The sequence below is a fragment of the Mytilus californianus genome, unplaced genomic scaffold, assembly GCF_021869535.1.
Source record: "Mytilus californianus isolate M0D057914Y unplaced genomic scaffold, xbMytCali1.0.p SCAF_3, whole genome shotgun sequence".
In the NCBI taxonomy this organism is placed as follows: domain Eukaryota; kingdom Metazoa; phylum Mollusca; class Bivalvia; order Mytilida; family Mytilidae; genus Mytilus; species Mytilus californianus.
The window spans coordinates 129348545-129368834 of record NW_026262679.1 but is presented as its reverse complement, the minus strand read 5'-3'; the positions used below and the strand labels follow the sequence as shown (position 1 = coordinate 129368834).

At 31.2% G+C, this 20290-nt stretch overlaps 2 protein-coding genes across 3 annotated transcripts in view; both read right to left on the bottom strand.

Annotated features, from left to right (window-relative positions):
- Nucleotides 1-4020: 4020 nt before the first annotated feature.
- LOC127736198 (receptor expression-enhancing protein 5-like) lies at nt 4021-18356 on the bottom strand. 2 transcript variants are annotated; one of them, XM_052246792.1, is made up of 6 exons: nt 18186-18356; nt 13719-13812; nt 12598-12736; nt 11433-11577; nt 10562-10585; nt 4021-6658 (listed from the first exon to the last, which is right to left on the bottom strand). In XM_052246792.1, the coding sequence occupies exons 1-6, from the start codon at nt 18322-18324 to the stop codon at nt 6573-6575; spliced, it is 627 nt and encodes a 208-aa protein (XP_052102752.1). In that variant the 5' UTR covers nt 18325-18356; the 3' UTR covers nt 4021-6572. The 2 variants fall into 2 exon arrangements, with proteins under 2 accessions (XP_052102752.1, XP_052102753.1); XM_052246793.1 differs by lacking the exon at nt 10562-10585.
- Nucleotides 7768-20290, bottom strand: part of LOC127736192 (multiple PDZ domain protein-like) — a 158733-nt gene continuing 146210 nt past the window's right edge. The window contains exon 14 of the mRNA XM_052246767.1: nt 7768-8176. The gene's annotated coding sequence lies outside the window, so the exon portion shown is untranslated. The remainder of the gene's footprint in view (nt 8177-20290) is intronic.

The window sequence follows — 20290 nt, the reverse complement described above, 5'->3', positions numbered from 1 at the left end:
TTTAAAGTCAATTGAATAATACAACTGCATACTAAATATCAATGACCTACTACTAGTGGTTCCCCTTAAACTGACCTTATCACAAATTAATACATTGGTGACGCTACTGCTGCCTTTAAGGCAAAAACACAAAAGTTCACACAAATACAGCCTCTTCACTGAAAAAAACAAGTAAAAAATGTTCCTGTTTTATTAGACTCTTGACACAAAATCTAACTATAAAAAAAAGAAAAGAGAACACATGAAACAATATATAAACACATATAAGTGTCCATCATTTAAATGATAGGTGGATGGGACTTTGCTTAGCTATATGGTGTGGGTTTTTCTCATTGTTGAAGGCCTTATGGTTGCCTATAATTGCTTGCACCCACTTCATTTGAACTTTGGTGGATAGTTGTCTCTTTCGAAATCATACCACATCTCCTTATTTTTATATTAGCTGTCTGCAGTCAAACTTCGAATGATTAAGTTTTAATGTAAGATTTAAAACTAAAATTTGCAAATATGCAAATGGGGCATAACCAAGGTGGTAAAACACTATTAAATAGAACCAATAAAAATTGTCTATATGACTCCTGATTTTTTTAAAACATCAAAATAAACAAACACATGTGCTTCTATACCACAGATAAATAAATTTTACTTTTCATTATTTTTACAAATCTGTGTGAATCTTCTTTAGTGATACAACTATTACAAAGGCTGTTTAGTTTTTGTTTTACTTGTTACCAACAAAACTAAAGCAACTTTGCAAATAAGACAAAAGATATTTGGTACAATAGTACTTTGCTATGTAACTGATACTGCAGTCTTCATAACATTTAAGGTAGGGTTACTCCATTAGCCACAGCACCATAAATTGTTTGAGCCTAACATAAGATACAACAGCTATTCTGTTGAGGGTTTTTTTCTGGTTGCTAACTAAACAAAAGCAAATTTGAATTTATGTTGACCTTAGATACAATGGTAATTGGTGACAAAGCCAATCCCACAGACTTCTGAACATTAACAACCATCTTTTCCCTTCATCTGGTTATTGATGATACAACTTGAGGTTCATCATAACCTTTTGGCTAATATGGCCGTATTTACACCACACATTTTACTCTGAGTACAGACAAACCTGTGCACCTGGAAAAGTTTTAAGGAATGGCAGGAATTAGATAATTAAATTTTAAATGCATTTTATGTTTCAGAAAATTATAAACTTTTCTGGATTTTCCTATTCATTTTTTTTTTCCTGCAGAAGGTGCCAAAATTAACTAATTTGCGAAAGAGGTTTAAGAAGCTCCCCTCATATAATAAATGTTGTGAGTAGTATTGATTTAAATGGACAATAGATGGACAATAGACATCTGCAAACAATAGGCAATTTAAACTGTGTGAGTGGACCGTATCAAATAAAACTCATGTGTTTGTTTATTTTGCTACCTTAATTCTGCAGACTGGAAAAAAATGCACATCAAAATCCAGGTAAGTTTTTAAATTTCTGAAACAGGACTACATATAATTTTTATATATCCAGGTCCTGCCATGCCTTAAAACTTTCCTGGATGCATCAGTTTGTCTTTACTAGTAGTAGATTTTGTGGTGTAAACACGGCCATATTTTTCAATTCCTCTTGATGAATCTTAAAAGGTCAACTATCTTTTGAGAATTAAATCATTGTCTGTAACTGGATGCACTTGACGACTTTCATGGTCCATTGATTGAAGTTATGACTTATGAGCTTTATAGTTCATAAAGTAAACTAGATTTGTTTTATGGAATTTGTAAGGTAATCGAGCAATCACAAACATGTTTGACACCACCACATTTTGTATGTGTCTGTCCTAAGTCCGGAGCCTGATATTCAGTGGTTGTCATTGGTTGCTTCTGTCATATTTGTTTTCCTTTTGTATCTACCATACATCAGGCTGTTGTTTATCTATTGAATTGTTTCAAATTTTGTCAGGCAGGAGCTTATTATAGCTTACTAACCAGTATGGGTTTGGCTCAATGTTGTGGGATGACTTACAGCTCTTTTCCTAATGCTAGCAAGGCAAAGGTTTGTTTGGCTTGCTTGCTTTGTTTGTATCAATGTTTGCTGAAGCATTGTAATTAAGATTGACATCTGAAAACAAGATAAAAAGGAGGATTTAAACTTGAATACATTATATTTAAATTTGATTGGACATTATCAAATAATCAAATTTACCTTTACACAGATTTAACTCCGCCTACTTATATTGTTTGCAGATGTCAATCTTAATTACAATGCTTAAGCAAACATTGATACAAACAAGCAAGCAAGCCAAACAAACCTTTGTCTTGCTAGCATTATGAAAAGAGCTGTAAGAGTTGTTTACATCCTCTTTCTTTGGCCATGTACACATCACACGTCCAAACACCAAATATAGTTGCCCTATTGCTATGAGTATCTGAGAAAGAGAATTAAAGTGGCATTAGCTGTCAAATTCATGTTCACCAATTTGACTAAAATTATTACATTGGATTTGTAACATACTTAAATGTATATCAAAATTTTAAAAAGTCAAAAAGAAACAATTAACAATGCATGAGCAAGTTGTAATGTTTCAGCATTTAGGGTGTATTTTTGACTAGCCATCTGCTTAAGTTTGGTTAGTTTTCAGCATACATTTCTTATCACTTTTCCAGAATTCAAAATTATTCCAGATTCAAATAATTCCTTGTTGTAAGGTCAGTTAAATCCCTGTCAGGCAGATATGTTCTTCTTACTATCATTGCATACACCAAACTAAGTTAACCTACTGCTTAAAGCATCTGAGAAACGGATCTGATCTTAAAACCAAACATCGACAATGAACCATGAAAATGAGGTCAGATGGATATATGTATACACAGGCTCTTGTCTCAGAATTTATTTTTACCTTCATACCTTTATATAACACAAGCTCATGACACAAGGGTAGTGCCTGTACATCTTACAATCTTTCCATACACCAAATATAGTTGACATACTAATAATACACGAGAAATAGATCTTAACAGAAATACATAATATTGACCAATATACCATGAAAATAAAGTAAAGGTCAGATGAAACCCGCAATATAGTAATAAGATATGGTAAGATTGCCAATGAAATAAATTGCTTCGCCGAGCGCAGCTGGATACGACCACAGAGGTCCAACCCTGAACAGTTGAGGCAAAAATGGACGCAATATTCGCACTTGATACAGGTCTGAATTTGGATTGTAATTAAATTTTTGACACATAAAAGGTTTCTGACACGAATAACTGTAGTCAAAGAACTTAGAATTGGTTATATGATTTGAATTAATATTCAATTTTTGGCTTTTGAGCAAATCACTTTGCTGAACATAGCGAATTGACCCCCCCTCCCCCACAAATAAAATAAAAAATTACCCCCCCTCCCCCCCTTTTTTTTTTGGCTTTTGTGCAATTTCTGAAATCTGAAATGAGAAAAAATTGACCCTCCACAATTTCTTTTTACCCCCCCCCCCCCTTTTTCCCCAAAAAAAATTCTTTACCTCAAGACATGGTCATGATCTCAATTCAGATTTCCAATGGAGTTTGCAACCATAATTACCCATTTAAATTTACCATAGTGCTAACTTAATCTATTTTATAATAGAATTTAAAATATGGTGTCAAATCTTTCATATGAAATTGAACCTTATGGCAAAATTTCATAGAGATCCATTCACTTAAACTAAAGTTATTGTGCGAAAACCAGTGTGTCTTCGGACGACGCCAACGCCACCAATGTCATACCAATATAAGAAAAAAAAATTTTGCGGTCGTATAAAAACTCTCCACCAGAGTACAAATGACATAGCAGACAAAAAGACTGACATGTACACCTAACATTCGTTCCATACACAATAGTTGACCCATTGGGTTTTAACTTTTATTCTGACTGACCCAGTGACTTCAGAGAAGTCTTTTCTTGAAAGTTTCAAAATGGTTAACCACTAAGTAGGCAATATTTAAAACATTCCAATGAGACAAGAGAGGCATGAAATAAACAAATTAACAGGTGTATATAAATTTAATAATTTTTCTAAGGTTCAAAACATTCACCAGAGGAATATGGTCAGGATGAATCAAATCTAATATTAAAACCTTGTTATATTTCTCTTAATTTATTTTGTTCTCTGCTATTGCCTTATCTTCCTAAAATCTATCTTATTTGTTAAATATCTTCAAATTATCTTCAAAACAGAGCAGATTCTGCTCTCTCAAACATCTGAATGTTTGCTGTGTGAATAATTCCATCATAACAAGGTTGTAATATACATGTGTACTATGCTGAATAACTTTGAAAGTTTATAAATATTATTATGTAATTTCACATTTATAGAGAATGACTATAAACTATATTTTTTACAATATAACAACATTAATTTATGAATTATGATACACAGATTCATTTTCACTAGATTTGTATTGTGCATAGAAATAGTATGGTGAGGTAAAGAGTTGTGCTTGAACTGTAACAAAAGTACATAGCTTTGAGCCATTCTTCACTCAATTTTGTTCGTTTTTTGGGAGGGTTAGAAAAACCTTTTTAAAAACTGAATTAATCTTGTATATTTATAAATGTTCATACTACCAAACACTATTTACCAATTCTAAAACAACTGAACTAATAATATAGTCACAGTTGAATGCTTTCAAAGAGCATGTTTTTAAATTCCATTAGCTGCTAAATTAGATTATTCATGTTCTAATAAGGCACCATAGTACAAGAAAACAGAATTCATTAAACATTCTTGATGTGGACTAGAAATAATTAACAATGATACAACATTCAGTTCATATATAGTCAGAAGATTGAAACAGACTAAAAACAACAGTCAAACATTACATTAAATTTATATAAATGTCACAGCCCTTTTTATATTTAACTATTTTACATTGTTTGCTAAAAATAAATGACTTCTAGAAAAAGCCAAAATATGTTATCTCCCTTGTCCAATTAAGTATGAGTAAACACACACAAATGTCTGACACTCAATAATTTCAGCGAGGTTATTTAACAGCTCAGCTTCATCACTTGGTTACAGTTAGATTTGAGACTAAAATTTCTCACTGCCTAAAGACATGAAGTGGCAGTGTTTCTGTTAATCATTGTTCTTCAAATAAAGGGAGATAACTTCATTCATATCTTTTAACAATTTCTTTACCCCTGGTGTCAAATTACTCAATTTCAATTTCACCCTTTTTCTAGATAACAGCAATCTCACATACAAAATTATTATGATTCCTATTATATCATGGATGTCAGGTGTAGAAATTTCTTTCTTTACTCAACTCTTTTGATTTTTAATAAAATTTTATTTAACTATTATTGAGCAGTATTATATTTTACCCTGTCTTTATTCAGATCTTCTATTTAATAGTCATGATCATATGCATTATACTTCAATATATTTATTTAGTTACTTGGAATAATACCTAGCATAATAGGAGCAAAAAGGAATAAATGCACTGCATTATTCAGATTTCACGCTGAGATTCCAAATAAAACAGAAACGGCATTAAATGCTCAGAGTTGATATAAATAGGAGAACCACATATCTGTACAGGTCACACAGGCAAGCACTTAAATATAATTACATTCTATGTACAAAATGTAAAAATTTTAGTAAACAATAAACTGGCAATAAATTATAAAGAAATATTTTTTACAGTTTCTGTGATGAATAAACAAACTGGTGAAAAATCAAACAAAAAAATACAGAAATCAAACAGAGGTTCATTTCTTTAAACATATTTCAATATTATTGCACTTCTCCATGTTAAAAATCTACATTTCTTTAATACATTCAACTTTTCTAATTCACAGTTTTCAGAATATAAAGAAGTTTAGGCAATTTCATTGTTCGTACCCCAAGATGGATATATATCTCATCATTGGTTGTTTTGGACGTTAGCCAATCACAAAGTTTTGGTGTTCATGTGGGAAAATATCACTGCATTGGATTCTGAAACTACCAATTAATGCAAAGTAGTTTGAAAGAAAAAGATATTATTTTGTACTGACTACGGCTGCAGAGTTTTATCCTTCAAACTTTTACTTACAAGTTATGTAATGATATGATTAGTCATTTGTGAAAGTAAATATTAAGTCTTGTGAAACACTAGAAATGATTATAAGAAACTTGCACATATGTATTTTCTTTTAAGAAAATCTAAAGCTATTTAATAGGCTAATAATTTTTTTCTTGCACTTTGTACATGTATTTAACTTGTAATATTTGTGAAAATCCAATGTCATTTTTATCATTTTCTTGCTCATGATGTTTTCTGTCATTTTAATGTAATTTGTAAACCAATGCACCCAAAGCATCTAATGGATGAATTGAACATGTTTTATTTTATTAAATGGTTGGCATTTCTTAAAAACAGAAATAAGGAATGTACTATAAATAACAGGAGGCAAACAAGATGATAAATTATCTAGTAAAAATTAAATAATACAAAAAACTGATATGCAAAAATTAAGAGTAAAAATCCAGGTGTTGTACAATTATTAAATGAAGAAGGTTGAGCATTAGTCCTCTTGGTTACACACAAATTTATTCATCTTTAGTGACATCAGCCATTCTTTTCCTTATAGCATCATTAGCAGCTCCTCTTCCTATATCTTCAGCAAAATCACCAACTGAAAAAAATAATATTACACTCAATTAATGGGAAATTAAAATTTAACATAATAAGCATGTTTTTAATCTTCTCTTTATCTTACACTTGTGGTTCAGTATAATAAGGATCTGTGGTTCACTATAATGAGGATCTAAATAAATATTTTTTCTTTGTTTCATTATCAGAAGGATGCTGAAAACTAAGTCATTTCCTGTGGTTAAGTACGAGAAGGATTTATTTAAACATTATGGCCCTCATGCTGTTAAAAATGATCTAGCTGTTTGAAAAAAAAAGTTAGACATTTTGAAAGTACAAAAATGTATAACAACACACATGGGCAATGGACTTGGACTAATAGCAATCGGTAACACAGTCTTCTTGGGCAACAAGTTTATAAATCAGCTTGAATTTAATGTTTGAATAAATAACATTTGAGATTTTTTAAAACAACTAAAATGAAGTAAATAAAAGCAGATGGTAAGCCAAAGGCATCTACAGGCTAGATCAGATTTCCATTAGATGTTTAAAAGAAAGATGCTTTATATGTTAGGGAGCAGTTTAAGTGTAACATGCAATATTTTCGTTTTGAATTGACAACTAGACATGTACATGTTTAACAACTGAACAATGAGTACTATTACATTTAGAATATAAACTGCATTAATTTGTCAGTATTTTTTATTCTATAGGACGATGAATATAGGTGCTTATTTAAACATATATGAAGTTAATATTCTGGTAATTTGGTAGGAAGGTAAAAGTCTTTGAATAACATGCTGATCAAGCAGTTTTGAATTTAAAGATGTATTTGAAGATTTATATCAAACATTATTCAACAAAATTTTAAAAGGGACAAAACTCCTTACAAACATTGTCTCAGGTGAGTGGAAGGGAAGGGCATTGCAAACATGTTTGACACTGTACGCATTCTGTGGGTGCAGGTCCCAAGTCAGGAGCCTGTAATTCAGTGGTTGTCAGTTGTTGCTATTTATCATATATCTGTTTTTTGTTCATTGTTTTTTTACATAAATAAGGCCATTAGTTTTCCAGTTTTGAATTGTTTTACATTGGTCTTAGGTGGATATTTGTTTAATTGGCAATCATACCACATCTTATTTTTATATCAAGGTCAAATAAAACCTGCGTGACTGACATATAGATCATAAAATATTTCCATACACCAAATATAGTTGAACTATTGCATATAGTATTAGAAAAAAAGACCAAAACTCAAAAACTTAACTTTGACCACTGAACCATGAAAATGAGGTCAAGGTCAGATGACACCTGCCAGCTAGACATGTACACCTTACAATCATTCCATACACCAAATATAGTAGACCTATTGCATACAGTATAAGAAAAACAGACCAAAACACAAAAACTTAACTATAACCACTGAACCATGAAAATGAGGTCAAGGTCAGATGACACCTGCCAGTTGGACATGTACACCTTACAGTCCTTCCATACACCGAATATACTAGACCTATTGCTTATAGTATCTGAGATATGGACTTGACCACGGAAACTTAACCTTATTCACTGATCCATGAAATGAGGTCGAGGTCAAGTGAAAACTGTCTGACGGGCATGAGGACCTTGCAAGGTACGCACATACCAAATATAGTTATCCTATTACTTATAATAAGAGAGAATTTAACATTACAAAAAATCTGAACTTTTTTTTCAAGTAGTCACTGAACCATGAAAATGAGGTCAAGGACATTGGACATGTGACTGACGAAAACTTCGTAACATGAGGCATCCATATACAAAGTATGAAGCATCCAGGTCTTCCATCTTCTAAAATATAAAGCTTTTAAGAAGTTAGCTAACGCCGCCGCCGCCGGATCGCTATCCCTATGTCGAGCTTTCTGCGACAAAAGTCGCAGGCTCGACAAAAAACAGACCAAAACACAAAAACTAAACTATGACCACTGAACCATGAAAATGAGGTCAAGGTCAGATGACACCTGCCAGTTGGACATGTACCCCTTACTATCATTACATACACCAAATATAGTAGACCTATTGCTTATAGTATCTCAGATATGGACTTGACCACGAAAACTTAACCTTGTTCACTGATCCATGAAATGAGGTCGAGGTCAAGTGAAAACTATCTGACAGGCATGAGGACCTTGCAAGGTACGCACATACCAAATATAGTTATCCTATTACTTATAATAAGAGAGAATTTAACATTCCAAAAAATCTGAACTTTTTTTTCAAGTAGTCGCTGAACCATGAAAATGAGGTCAAGGACATTGGACATGTGACTGACGGAAGCTTCATAACATGAGGCATCTACAACAAAGTATGAAGCATCCAGGTCTTCCACCTTCTAAAATATAAAGCTTTTAAGAAGTTAGCTAACGCCGCCGCCGCCGCCGGATCACTATCCCTATGTCGAGCTTTCTGCGACAAAAGTCGCAGGCTCGACAAAAAGCATCTTGTAACTAATAGCATCAGGATGGTCCAATTTTTGAATGTAGGACAGAAAGTCACAGGACAAAAAGTCACGGACAAAAAGTCACAGGACAAAAAGTCACAATTCAGTTTTGAGATTATTTTTCTTTAAACAAGAAAACATTAATTTAAAAAATATTTTTTTTGTTTTTTCTTGAACTATTATATACGAAGCAACTTTGTAATTAACATTTTTTCAATAAATATCAATAATGATCAAATAATTGTTATGAAAACAAAATGTCAAAGTGGCTTGGTACTTAAAAGCTTCATTGTGCCAAGAAATATATATCCTTTGCATGATTAAAATTTAATAACTTTTTATTTATCAAGGCTTATGAACAATTTCCTAAACTTAAAAATGAATTTATGTAATAAAAAGAAAATATTTCAAGATCTTTCTCTTATATATTCAAACAATTGTCAACAAATTATTTGTGACTTTTTGTCCTATCAAATTTGTGACTTTATGTCCTGTGACTTTTTGTCCTGTGACTTTCTGTCCGTTCACCCAATTTTTCTATCAAAACTTTAGAACAAATTTCATTTCAGGATAAATCTAGGTATACATTATAGCAGCAGGATGGGAATCAAAGGCAAAATTCATCACAGACAGCATTGTCACACAAATTAATGGTTTAGTGGTTTCTGAGAGGAATATAAAAATTGCAATTGTCAATATATCATATGATCTTGAAAATTGCAAATAATTTGTAACCCAAGCTGGCCAATATTTTTAATAAGTGAATAGAAGTTCCTAAGTTACCAAGCTTTTGCCATCAAGCTTTTATCTAATACCTTCTACTAAAAACTTGTCTGTTTTACATGGTTTAGTTTAAAAAAAACTATAAAGCCTTTTAACAAGCCTTTGGTGGTTTAAGAACTATAGTGTATAGTTGGATAATCAAGTGCAAAGGTTACCAAGGCCTGGATTGCAAACAAAACAAATAAATAAATATAACTGAAAAGCTAACCAATTAGAACATGAAATAGATGTATGCTTATAGATCATTGCTGTTATATTTATATTAAAGAAGATGCATGTTTGATTCAGATATTATAAGTTAGAAAAATTCATTTTAGTTTGCAAGTTGTTTAGGTAGATAAGATCAAATTCATTTAAAAAAGGAATGATTTTTTTGCAGACTTTTTATCATCACAAATGTAAGAGAAAAGTCTGTCTAACAATTTGACTTGGTTCTTGGTTATATCCAGAAAAATATACTGAAATAAACTTACTTATCTCTATAAATTTCAAATATTCCCCTAGACCTAACACATGTTTCTCTTGCATGTAAGTCATAAGCAATGAATTCTTAACAAACAAAACTTGAAATCTTGTATCTAGTTTGAAAAAAGATTTAAGTAAATCATCAATTGGTTAGTTTTTTATTAGAGTAAACAGAAACAGGTAAATAATTTCTGTAACCATGGTAACCATATCACTTACCTTTTTGTTTTGCTTTACCAAACACTTCACAAGGAAAATTAAAAAAGTTGGTTAAAGCAGACATGTTAGTAGCTGAATTGAAATTATATACATTATAAGCTATAGGTACTGCTATGGAGTAAAATTAAAGGGCCAACCAAAACACAAACACAAAAAATAAAAACATTTATTTATCAAAGGAACAGCCATAATTCAATTGAACTTGGCACTTTCCACAATTGTTTATGGACAAATGTGAACCTTCATAAAAGGGTTATAAAAAAACGTTCAGAGATCACCATAGGCTATTTAAGGGTCACAGGTGCTCATCCAACCTTGATTTTACATCACCACTCTTATTTTCTCAGAATTAACCTCAAATTTCGACTTATGAGATTTGTTTGGAAAAAAATGTTTTTCAACATTATTGAAAGACAACAATTGAGTTGAGAGGTTTTTTTGTTATAAAATTGAGATATATTGATTTTTGTAGAGTATTAAAAAATTTACAAATATTTTCAAATGGTTAAAAGAATTTTTCTATAAGATCTACCTTCCCTTGATTTTATTTCTTTGGTGATCTCCAACAATTATATGTTATCATGTTGCCCTATTGGCTAAATGCTTTATTCCATTTCTCAAATTATTTTAAAATTGAACAAGAATTGAAAATATGTAACAATTAAATAGTCTGTTCTGTCCCCAAAAAGTGAAACAAATTAAAATAATAGGACTTGATAAGTAACCCTGTTCTATTATTAATTTCTGTTCCTTTCATTTTCCCCAACATTCAATTATAAAATGTTATTTACTTTAAGTTAAACCATTTACCTAACCACTTCTTTACAGATAAAATGGAATAAATATTCCCCTTTCTGTGATTGTCACTTACCCTCTTGTAGTCTATCAGCAGCCTTGTCGATAGCACTATCGATTTTGTTTTGGTACTTGAGGACAATAGGTTTGATCAGACGATGGTAGATCATCTGGGAGCCATTGGAAGCAATAGGAGCCATACACCATACTAAGAACACACACTACAATGAACAGTTCTAATATTTCAGCAATTTCTACAAACAGTTTAATAATGCCAGAGGATCTGTTGGACAATTAGCCATTGCTTTCTCCATGTCTATGAAAATATTTATATCTCTTTTGCTTATTCTTAAATTGTTGTAGATGGTTACCAAAAGCAGAAACTATCTTCATAATTGTTTAAGACAATATACTTTATTTTTTTTAAATTTCTGAACGATTCAAGAAATGACCTTGTTTGATACTGTTTAAGACAACATTTTTGTCTGATTAACACACTGTAACATCATTGTTTGTAAAGATAACTTATTTACAAAAATTTAATCTCTCGCCTATCCATATGTCGATGTACAAGCACACAATTGTGTTGTAACGGTCCCCTCTCCTTTGTTATAAAATTATGACATATGACATATATACCCCATTTACTTTTATTCATAAATATTCAATCAATTGGCCAAGGCTTCATGTTTTCATATCTGCTTTTTAGTAGTGATTTGACAAGAACAAATTGATAATGGATATGAAATAAATGCATATATACCAGACCTGTTCATTTTCTACACTTTGACCACTACGACATTAATTTTTTTTACATTACAATTACTGTGTATTTTTCATTCATTTAAAATATACATGTATTATTATATGCTCAGTAGTAAATACAAGTAAATTGTATGTGTAATACAATCAATGGCTGTCATGTTGTATCAGCCATTGTGATGCTATTGATATAACCCACCATCATATAAGTCACAGTTGCAAAGGTTTTTTCAAATCCCTATTCTGTATAACGTCATCTACTGATTTCAGTCATGGTTGCAGAGACGTCAAGTCATGTGAAATTCATCTAATTTAGGTATTCAATGTAGTGTTATATGATATGGTTTTTTGTCAAAATCACTCACCAAAGTTACCCTCAACCAATATAATCCAAAGAGCAAAGCTATCGGGATTATATTGGTACCTTGGGTGATATTGAAAAAGCCATATGATATATTCTTTTTCTCTGATATACAAACCTTCAGAAACCAGTAAAATGGGATCCAGAACAGGAAAATGTCAGCGAAGAACTCAACCAATGCGAAAAAGCTATAAACCACCCAGTATGTCAACCATTGTGTATCATCTTCTTTCTGACTGCTCTCTATGGCTTTTACTCTGAGACATAAAACATTTCATACTAGTTTCATTTTACTTTTGGCAGTTCAATGGTCAACGTTACAATGATACCTTTCTGAATTAAACCTTGACATTATGTTTCATTGAAGCATTATGCCAAGAAGTCATTTATCAATCAAAATATAATCCCATTTCTTCTTTCAGTTCAAATCTTTATTACTTTATACAATTCTATTTTGGTAAATACATGTGCATGTGTATTGAAATTTGCAGGCATTTAAAGGCATAAGTAAATCTATGTATGAATCAAAATCAAACAAGGACATTTTTTTTAATTATCTTACAAACTAAAATAATCTTGATGAGAATGGGAAAGTACACGCATACATTCAAAATATGTCAAGTTTCTTGGGTTTCAAATATTTTTTTAAATCAGTTTTTATTGATGGAATTATTTTATATAAACTATAAGTCCTGTATCAAATTAAATAACAAGAACTCATAATAGAGTTTGTACATTTTAGATGAATATATATGTGTATGACAATTTTCCAAGCACTGTTTAAATCAAGTTGTACTAAACTCTTTGAATAGTGACACACACCAATATGAAGTGGTATAGGATAAGTCATTAAAGAAGTACATTGTACAAGTACCTGACATGCTGAGGATTTTAAATACAACTTGTGAATTGTTATCTGATGTGTGAAATCATATCAAAATAATCTTTCCTACTTTAAAAACATTTAAATTTGCTCAATGTAAATTAAGTTCTGTTATAAAAACAATGATATTTTCAATTTCAATTCATTAAAATTTTCACATTTTTCAAGCATACTTTATTCATGTCTATTATTTTTATCCAAAACTAAGTAATGTCTTTATAACAAACCAAAAGTTTTCATTTATTGTAACAATATATATATATATAAAGCAATTCATATAAATTTTCCAATTTGTTTCTATCTATTAACATGTTTAAGTGCATCAATAAATGTATACACCAATAACTTCTACTTACGATGCATAAGCTGGATAGAGGAATCCAACAAAATTACACACAAACTGTGCTCCATATCCTACCATTAAATAAATGCCCAAAAATGCTGCCAGAGCTAAAATTGAAAAGAGATACAAGACGTTAGAATATATTACTTATATAAATACTAGGAAGTCTTTTAATACCATAATACATTTTCAGGGTTCTTAAGGACCTGTTTTACATAAATGATATTGTGACATTAATAAAGCACTTGTTTCATTAAAAAATATTTAAATTTGTTATGACATCCCTTAAATATATTTTTTCGACTTGTATACCGGTATTTCTTAATTCATTTCTACATGTGTAAGTTAATCAATAGGCAGTGAAAATATCTTGTGCAATGTACCTTTGAATACTCAATAGTTGAACTTTGAGAACCCTGCATTTGTGTAGACTGCTCATAATCAATCATGTTTCTTTGTTACATATTTGTTTGTTTTTATAGTGATTAAGATTATAAGACAATGTTGACTGCTGTACCCCAATTCTGAAATTCTTGCCTACTGTGTCTGTTTGTTTTGTTCACACATCGTTGTCAATATAATGGAATTTTATGCAACTGTCATACAAGTGAGAGGTTTAGCTAGCTATAAAACCATGTTTAATCCACCATTTTCTACATAAGAAAATGCCTGTACCAAGTCAGGAATATGACAGTTGTTATCCCTCGTTTGATGTGTTTTGTCATTTGATTTTGCCATTTGATTAGGGACTTTCTGTTTTGAATTTTCCTCAGAGTTCGGTATTTTTGTGATTTTACTTTTTTTTTAACACTTTGACAAAATAGGAGTATACACATTGAAACAGTGAAATGGATATAAGCAATGCAGGGGTGCAGTTCTGTTATGTGAGTTCAATTCACAAAGAAGAAATAACTACTTTCTGACAAACAAACAAAAAATCAAAAAATTTTACATTTCATTTTTCTAATGAAATAAAAAATGAATATTTCAGAAGCCCTTAAAATTGAATATATTATCAATTTAGAAGCCTTATATCATTTACCAGTCATTGCCGGTGATCTAAATAGAAAGCTGACAATCAATTAAGTCTGATTGCAACAGCATTTAGTTTGCTTACTTTAAAATGGTTCTACTTTCCTGTAATTCTCGAGTTTTATGGAAAAAAGTATCAACCCTTAAATTTCCTTCTGTTCTCACAAAACTCTTTGCACAACACAATCAACACTTGAAATTTCATCATATATATGTAATTGTTCAATGTTCCACTGCAATGTTTTTCATTTTTGTCATAAAAATTATTTTATTGCCTAAAAGTTATCAATATGAATTTACCAATACATTGTACTGGTGTATAAACAAATATCAACTTCATCAAAATTGTCTCTCTATTAGTATTATATGATTTTTTTTCCAGTTCAGAACTAAAGAAAAGGGTTCCCATTTCAGGGCTTCCAAAACAAAAAATGAGCAAGCCTGACATTTCTTCTAATTCTGTTTAAAATCTCTTTAACCTTGGTAACTAAAGGAGAATCAAGTCAAGGACAATATAAAGAGAGAAGAGTAGAAGACTCAGAGTACTTATGCTATAATCTGTATTAATACACTGATAAGAAACATTTCTTTTTAAAGCACACTGTCACCTTTTGTATTACCAGATGTTGACTGGAAAGTGATAAAGCTTGGAACAAAGACGACATACAATACATGAAATCTGTACTTTTAAACTTTAATGACTATAGACATTAGTAACATAAAAAAAAATTTTAAAAAATATGCCAACTTGGTAATTTTTTCCTTCCGTAATAAATTGTTCCTGGACCATTTCTATTGCTTAATTTCAAATGGTAATATGCCAAAGGGGGACAGCTTTTGTAAACACAAGAAACAGATTATCAAACATTTGAAAATAGGAATTTCTTTTAATTAGATCCCATATATATGTGCATATGTTTCATTATAAAATCATAAGTTTAATAATAATGTTTTATGTATTTTGAAAAAATCAGTTCTATGATATCATTTCATCTTCAAAATAAGAAGGATGCTAAGGCCACACCAATTTGATGTGTTGTTCATTGGACACCAGCTCCAAAAAATATGGGGCCTCATAGAGAGAGTGATTTTTTAAAATTTTTATTTATTTCTTGGAAATTTTTTTTTATAGGCGATTGCTCTACAAGAGACTACATCAACCACCAACACCTCACTTCTTTGCATATAAGTTAATTATAGATTTCTATGTATAATACTTTAATTTTGATATTTGAATTCATGCATGTGGGACCAAAAAGTGACCTTACATTAAATTATTTTCTGTATCATTTAATTTATATATTTTCATAATAATAACTTTTAACCATTTTCATATCCATGAGATCATTTATGGTAAACGTACATGATTCTTAATTTCTCAAAATACACAAAAAAATTATGCATTTGATTTTACAATCATTACAAGTAAAAGAAAAAATATTGTGTCAAACTGACCTAGGGAGAAAATGTGGTACATAGTTTTGGCATGTGGATATATGTGTTTTTAATCAAACAGGTTTTAAATGTTGCCTGAAGGTTAACTCAATAAGGAAGAAACCAAACCATATAATATAATGATCTGTATGTGTCTAATTATGTTTCATAATAATATAATAATACATTCATACATGTACATGTAATCTTACAATGTCTTAAGGGGAGATGATACGGTTTTCAAATTTTATTGGGTTTTTTTTGTAATTTCGAGAAGGTCCCATCTTTGAAAAATCATAAAACAAACGTAAGATACTTTTTGTTGAGAAACCGAGGTTAAAAATTGGGAGTTTGGTAATTCATTTTTATCTGGATATTACAGGTACACAATGTACTTAAATTGACACAATATTTTACTTAACATACATATATTTCACTTTTTTGGTCTTTTGGAAAATGTTGTTTGTGCTGTATTTAGACCCCTGCCTCTAACAAGAAATTTGTTTTGCATGCACACATATAAAAATTGCGGTTTTTATCCAATGCAATCATATGTTTGAACGTTGTTTTCAATTTAGACTTGTTTATATTTTTTCGTTTGGGCTTGTATTATATTTGCCTTCGGGTTTATATGATCCGTTCATCCTATTTTGACTCCTGAAAATTCAAGAGTCTATCCTAAATTGAGGTAAATTGTATGGCTTTCCAAATACTGTTTAGATTCCTAACATCACTGAAGAGACATTAATTGTCGAAATCCAGGTATGGTGTACAAAAACCTTTGCACCTTTTGTTTGCGGTATACCATCTTTTCCGCAAGGTTATTGTTTTCTGTTTAGTATTAAATTTATAATTAAGATCCATTTATTACATCGGTGATCCGTTTATTTGGCAATTGCCAATGGCAGTCAGCAGGGTTTAAGAACATTTGTTGTTCGACCTGTTAGTCAAATGCGTTTTGTTAAAATATACTTTTTCACTTTTTTGGTCTTTTGGAAAATGTTGTTTGTGCTGTATTTAGACCCCTCTAACAAGAAATTTGTTTTGCATGCACACCTATAAAAATTGCGGTTTTTATCCAATGCAATCATAGGTTTGAACGTTGTTTTCAATTTAGACTTGTTTATATATATACATTTTGTACATGTACCAGTTTGCCTAGACTAAAAAATCAGTTTCAGATCATATGATGAACACATGTGGTATAATTGCCAATGAGACAACTATCAACCAGTGTTCAAATGAAGTGGATACAAGCAATAATAGCTCTGTGAGCATAAAAAAGCATAACATATCATTTTTTATTTCCTTACATGTATGTGCAATAATTTTGCATGAAAAATACAACAAACTTTGCAAAAAAAATCTGCCAGTAATCTCAGAACAGCTGAACTTAACTTGGCAGGTGGGTTTTCATACCATTACCAACTTGAGACTTATGCGCATTGAAAATTATACTAGCATTTCATACCATAGTACATGTATTAATCAACACTGATACAGTTTTATCTAAGCATTCCTTTTTTTCCAAATGGAAATTCAAAATGATAGTACAACATACATGTACATGTACAATATTGGGGGATAACATCATGAACATGGACTCCATCCTTATTTTATCATTGGTCTCCTGGCTCCTTTGATCCACATTTTAGGTATCCGGTCTCCACTGGGGAGACACGCTCCCAGCTCTATCAGCAGTTTTTCAGGCTCTGAAGGCACAGTGGAGCCAATGTAAGAAACCAAATGCAAAATTCTACTGTTAAGCAATGGATGGGAATAACCTTGCTGTGCAGAATACATGTTCCAATGATCCATTTTTACAAATGTGAAGCAATTTAATATGAAACATGAAAATCAACACTGTTCCACAATAAAAATTCTTAATTAAAATATATAGAAATTAATTTAAACGATGTACTGGATCTTTGGTTCAAGGCCACAAACAGCTGTTACCGGTCAAGGTCCATTCACATCACACCTTCAAATGGGAATACTGTTAATTATATCTTACCAATTACTATATACATGCGTCGAACGCCAGTTTTGTCTTCGATCTTTTGCAATAAATCGGTGAAAAAATTCTTTTCTTGCAAAGCTTTGTTTAATTTTGCCTTCCATCCGTCGGCAGTTCCTGAAGTCGTGCTGGCCATTTTGCTGGTTTCCGATCAGTGTCAGTAAAACGCTTGAATGGGCACTTTAACTTACAATACAGGATTGCACATGGGTTCCTCAAAATAAATAAATAACGATTGGGAGTGTGAAAAAATTATAGGATATTTATTTGGCCTTTTTTTACATACTCTAAGGAGCCTAAGGAGGTACGCTTGAAAGTACGCGTAAAAAGTATGCCACAAACAAAAATAAAAAGTCTTTAAATAACTTAAACATAAACTTCCAGTCTATATAAAAATCCAGAACTCCTGGAAATTATTGATACAGTAAAACCAGATATTATATAATAAACACAGGGAATGGGCACTGAAACTTGGCTTCTACTATAAATGAAAAAAAATCAAAATTTTGCTTCAGAAATTATATCTTGATCATGAAAAAGCTTCTACCAAAGTTTAATAAAGTTCTATGAAGGTTTGACAGTGTAATTGATGTGTAACTAACCTTGACCCAAACTATCTGCAAAAAAAAGTCCTTTTATCAGTAAAATGGAAAAAAATCATAATAATGATCTGGATACTGTCTTTTGATCACAACAAAAGCTTCTCTTAAGTAAAATTCCATGAAAGTGTGAACAAGTTATTAATGACTAAAAAACTTAAACCTTCGACTGTATTTATAAATGTTAACAGTAAAAAAATAAGTTCATTTTACTATGATCAGAAAAATGCACAAAAATAAAAAAATATATTTTTTAAATTTTGCTCTAGATACTGTCTTTGGAAAAAAAGAAGCTTGTCCAAATTTATGAAATTTAATACAGGTTTGACAAAGTTATTAATGTCTGAAAAAAAAATTTAACCACAAACTGAACCTTTATTTTGACGATGCCGACGACGACGACGGAATCTAGGATCGCTATGTCTCACTTTTAAGGCCATACATGTCACAGGCTAGAAAAAAATGGAGTTTCAGTATTGTAATTCTAATGTTGATTGAAAAAAGGTCGTAAAATTAGCGTTCAGAAGGTTGTTTATTTACAATTGAAGCAATATACTTTTTAGTGTTAACATTACAAGAAAGCAAGGATTTGTATAGTACTAAACAAGAAAGCAAGGATTTGTATAGTACCAAACAAGAAAGTAAGGATTTATCTAGTACTAAACAAATCCTTGAAGAATGCAAACCTGCTACAGGGATCTTCAGAAACGATCGTGTATTTGTTTTATTGCTTTATGTAAATCTGAATGGTGGTCTTAATTAGGGGGCCTTCTGTATTCTTTGATTTTGGGGGTCATTTTCCTTTTTCTTTAAAAGCAACGCTTATTCTGTAAAAAGCTCATAAAATTATTTTTCGATTAAATTTATCTGTAATCATATGATTCTTTTTATTCTGTAAAATTGAGAATGGAAATGGGGAATGTGTCAAAGAGACAACAACCCGACCAAAGAGCAGAAAACAGCCCAAGGCCACCAATGGGTCTTCAACACAGCGAGAAAATCCCGCACCCGGAGTCGGCCTTCAGCTGGCCCCTACATCGTTCATTTCTTTAACTGTTATTACAATGCCTCATTTTTTTATTTATTCTTTGCGCCCCATTATTCTCTATTCTTTATTTTTTGCTTATTTTTCTCTTTTCACTATCATTATATTTGGGGGAGGGGCATTATTTCCTATTCTGTAAACCCCATCCAGACCCTCCTGAATGATGTGCACCATAAATGTTTACCACCAATTTAGAAAGTCTTCATTTTGGATTCAGGGCCACATATAATGGGCTAAAATATCGTAAAGTACTCTAAAACAAGAATACGTGTCCATTGGATCCCATGACCCGCTCGCACTATCGGACATAATTCAATGTTCAGCGAATCCCGAGATCTTTGTCACCACCCTACTTTGGTCTCTATTTGGTGTACTAAGTTTTCAGTCGATGTGACCGGACAGACGGACGTACGAACATACCGGAAAACAATATGCACCCTTAATCAGTGTATATTAAG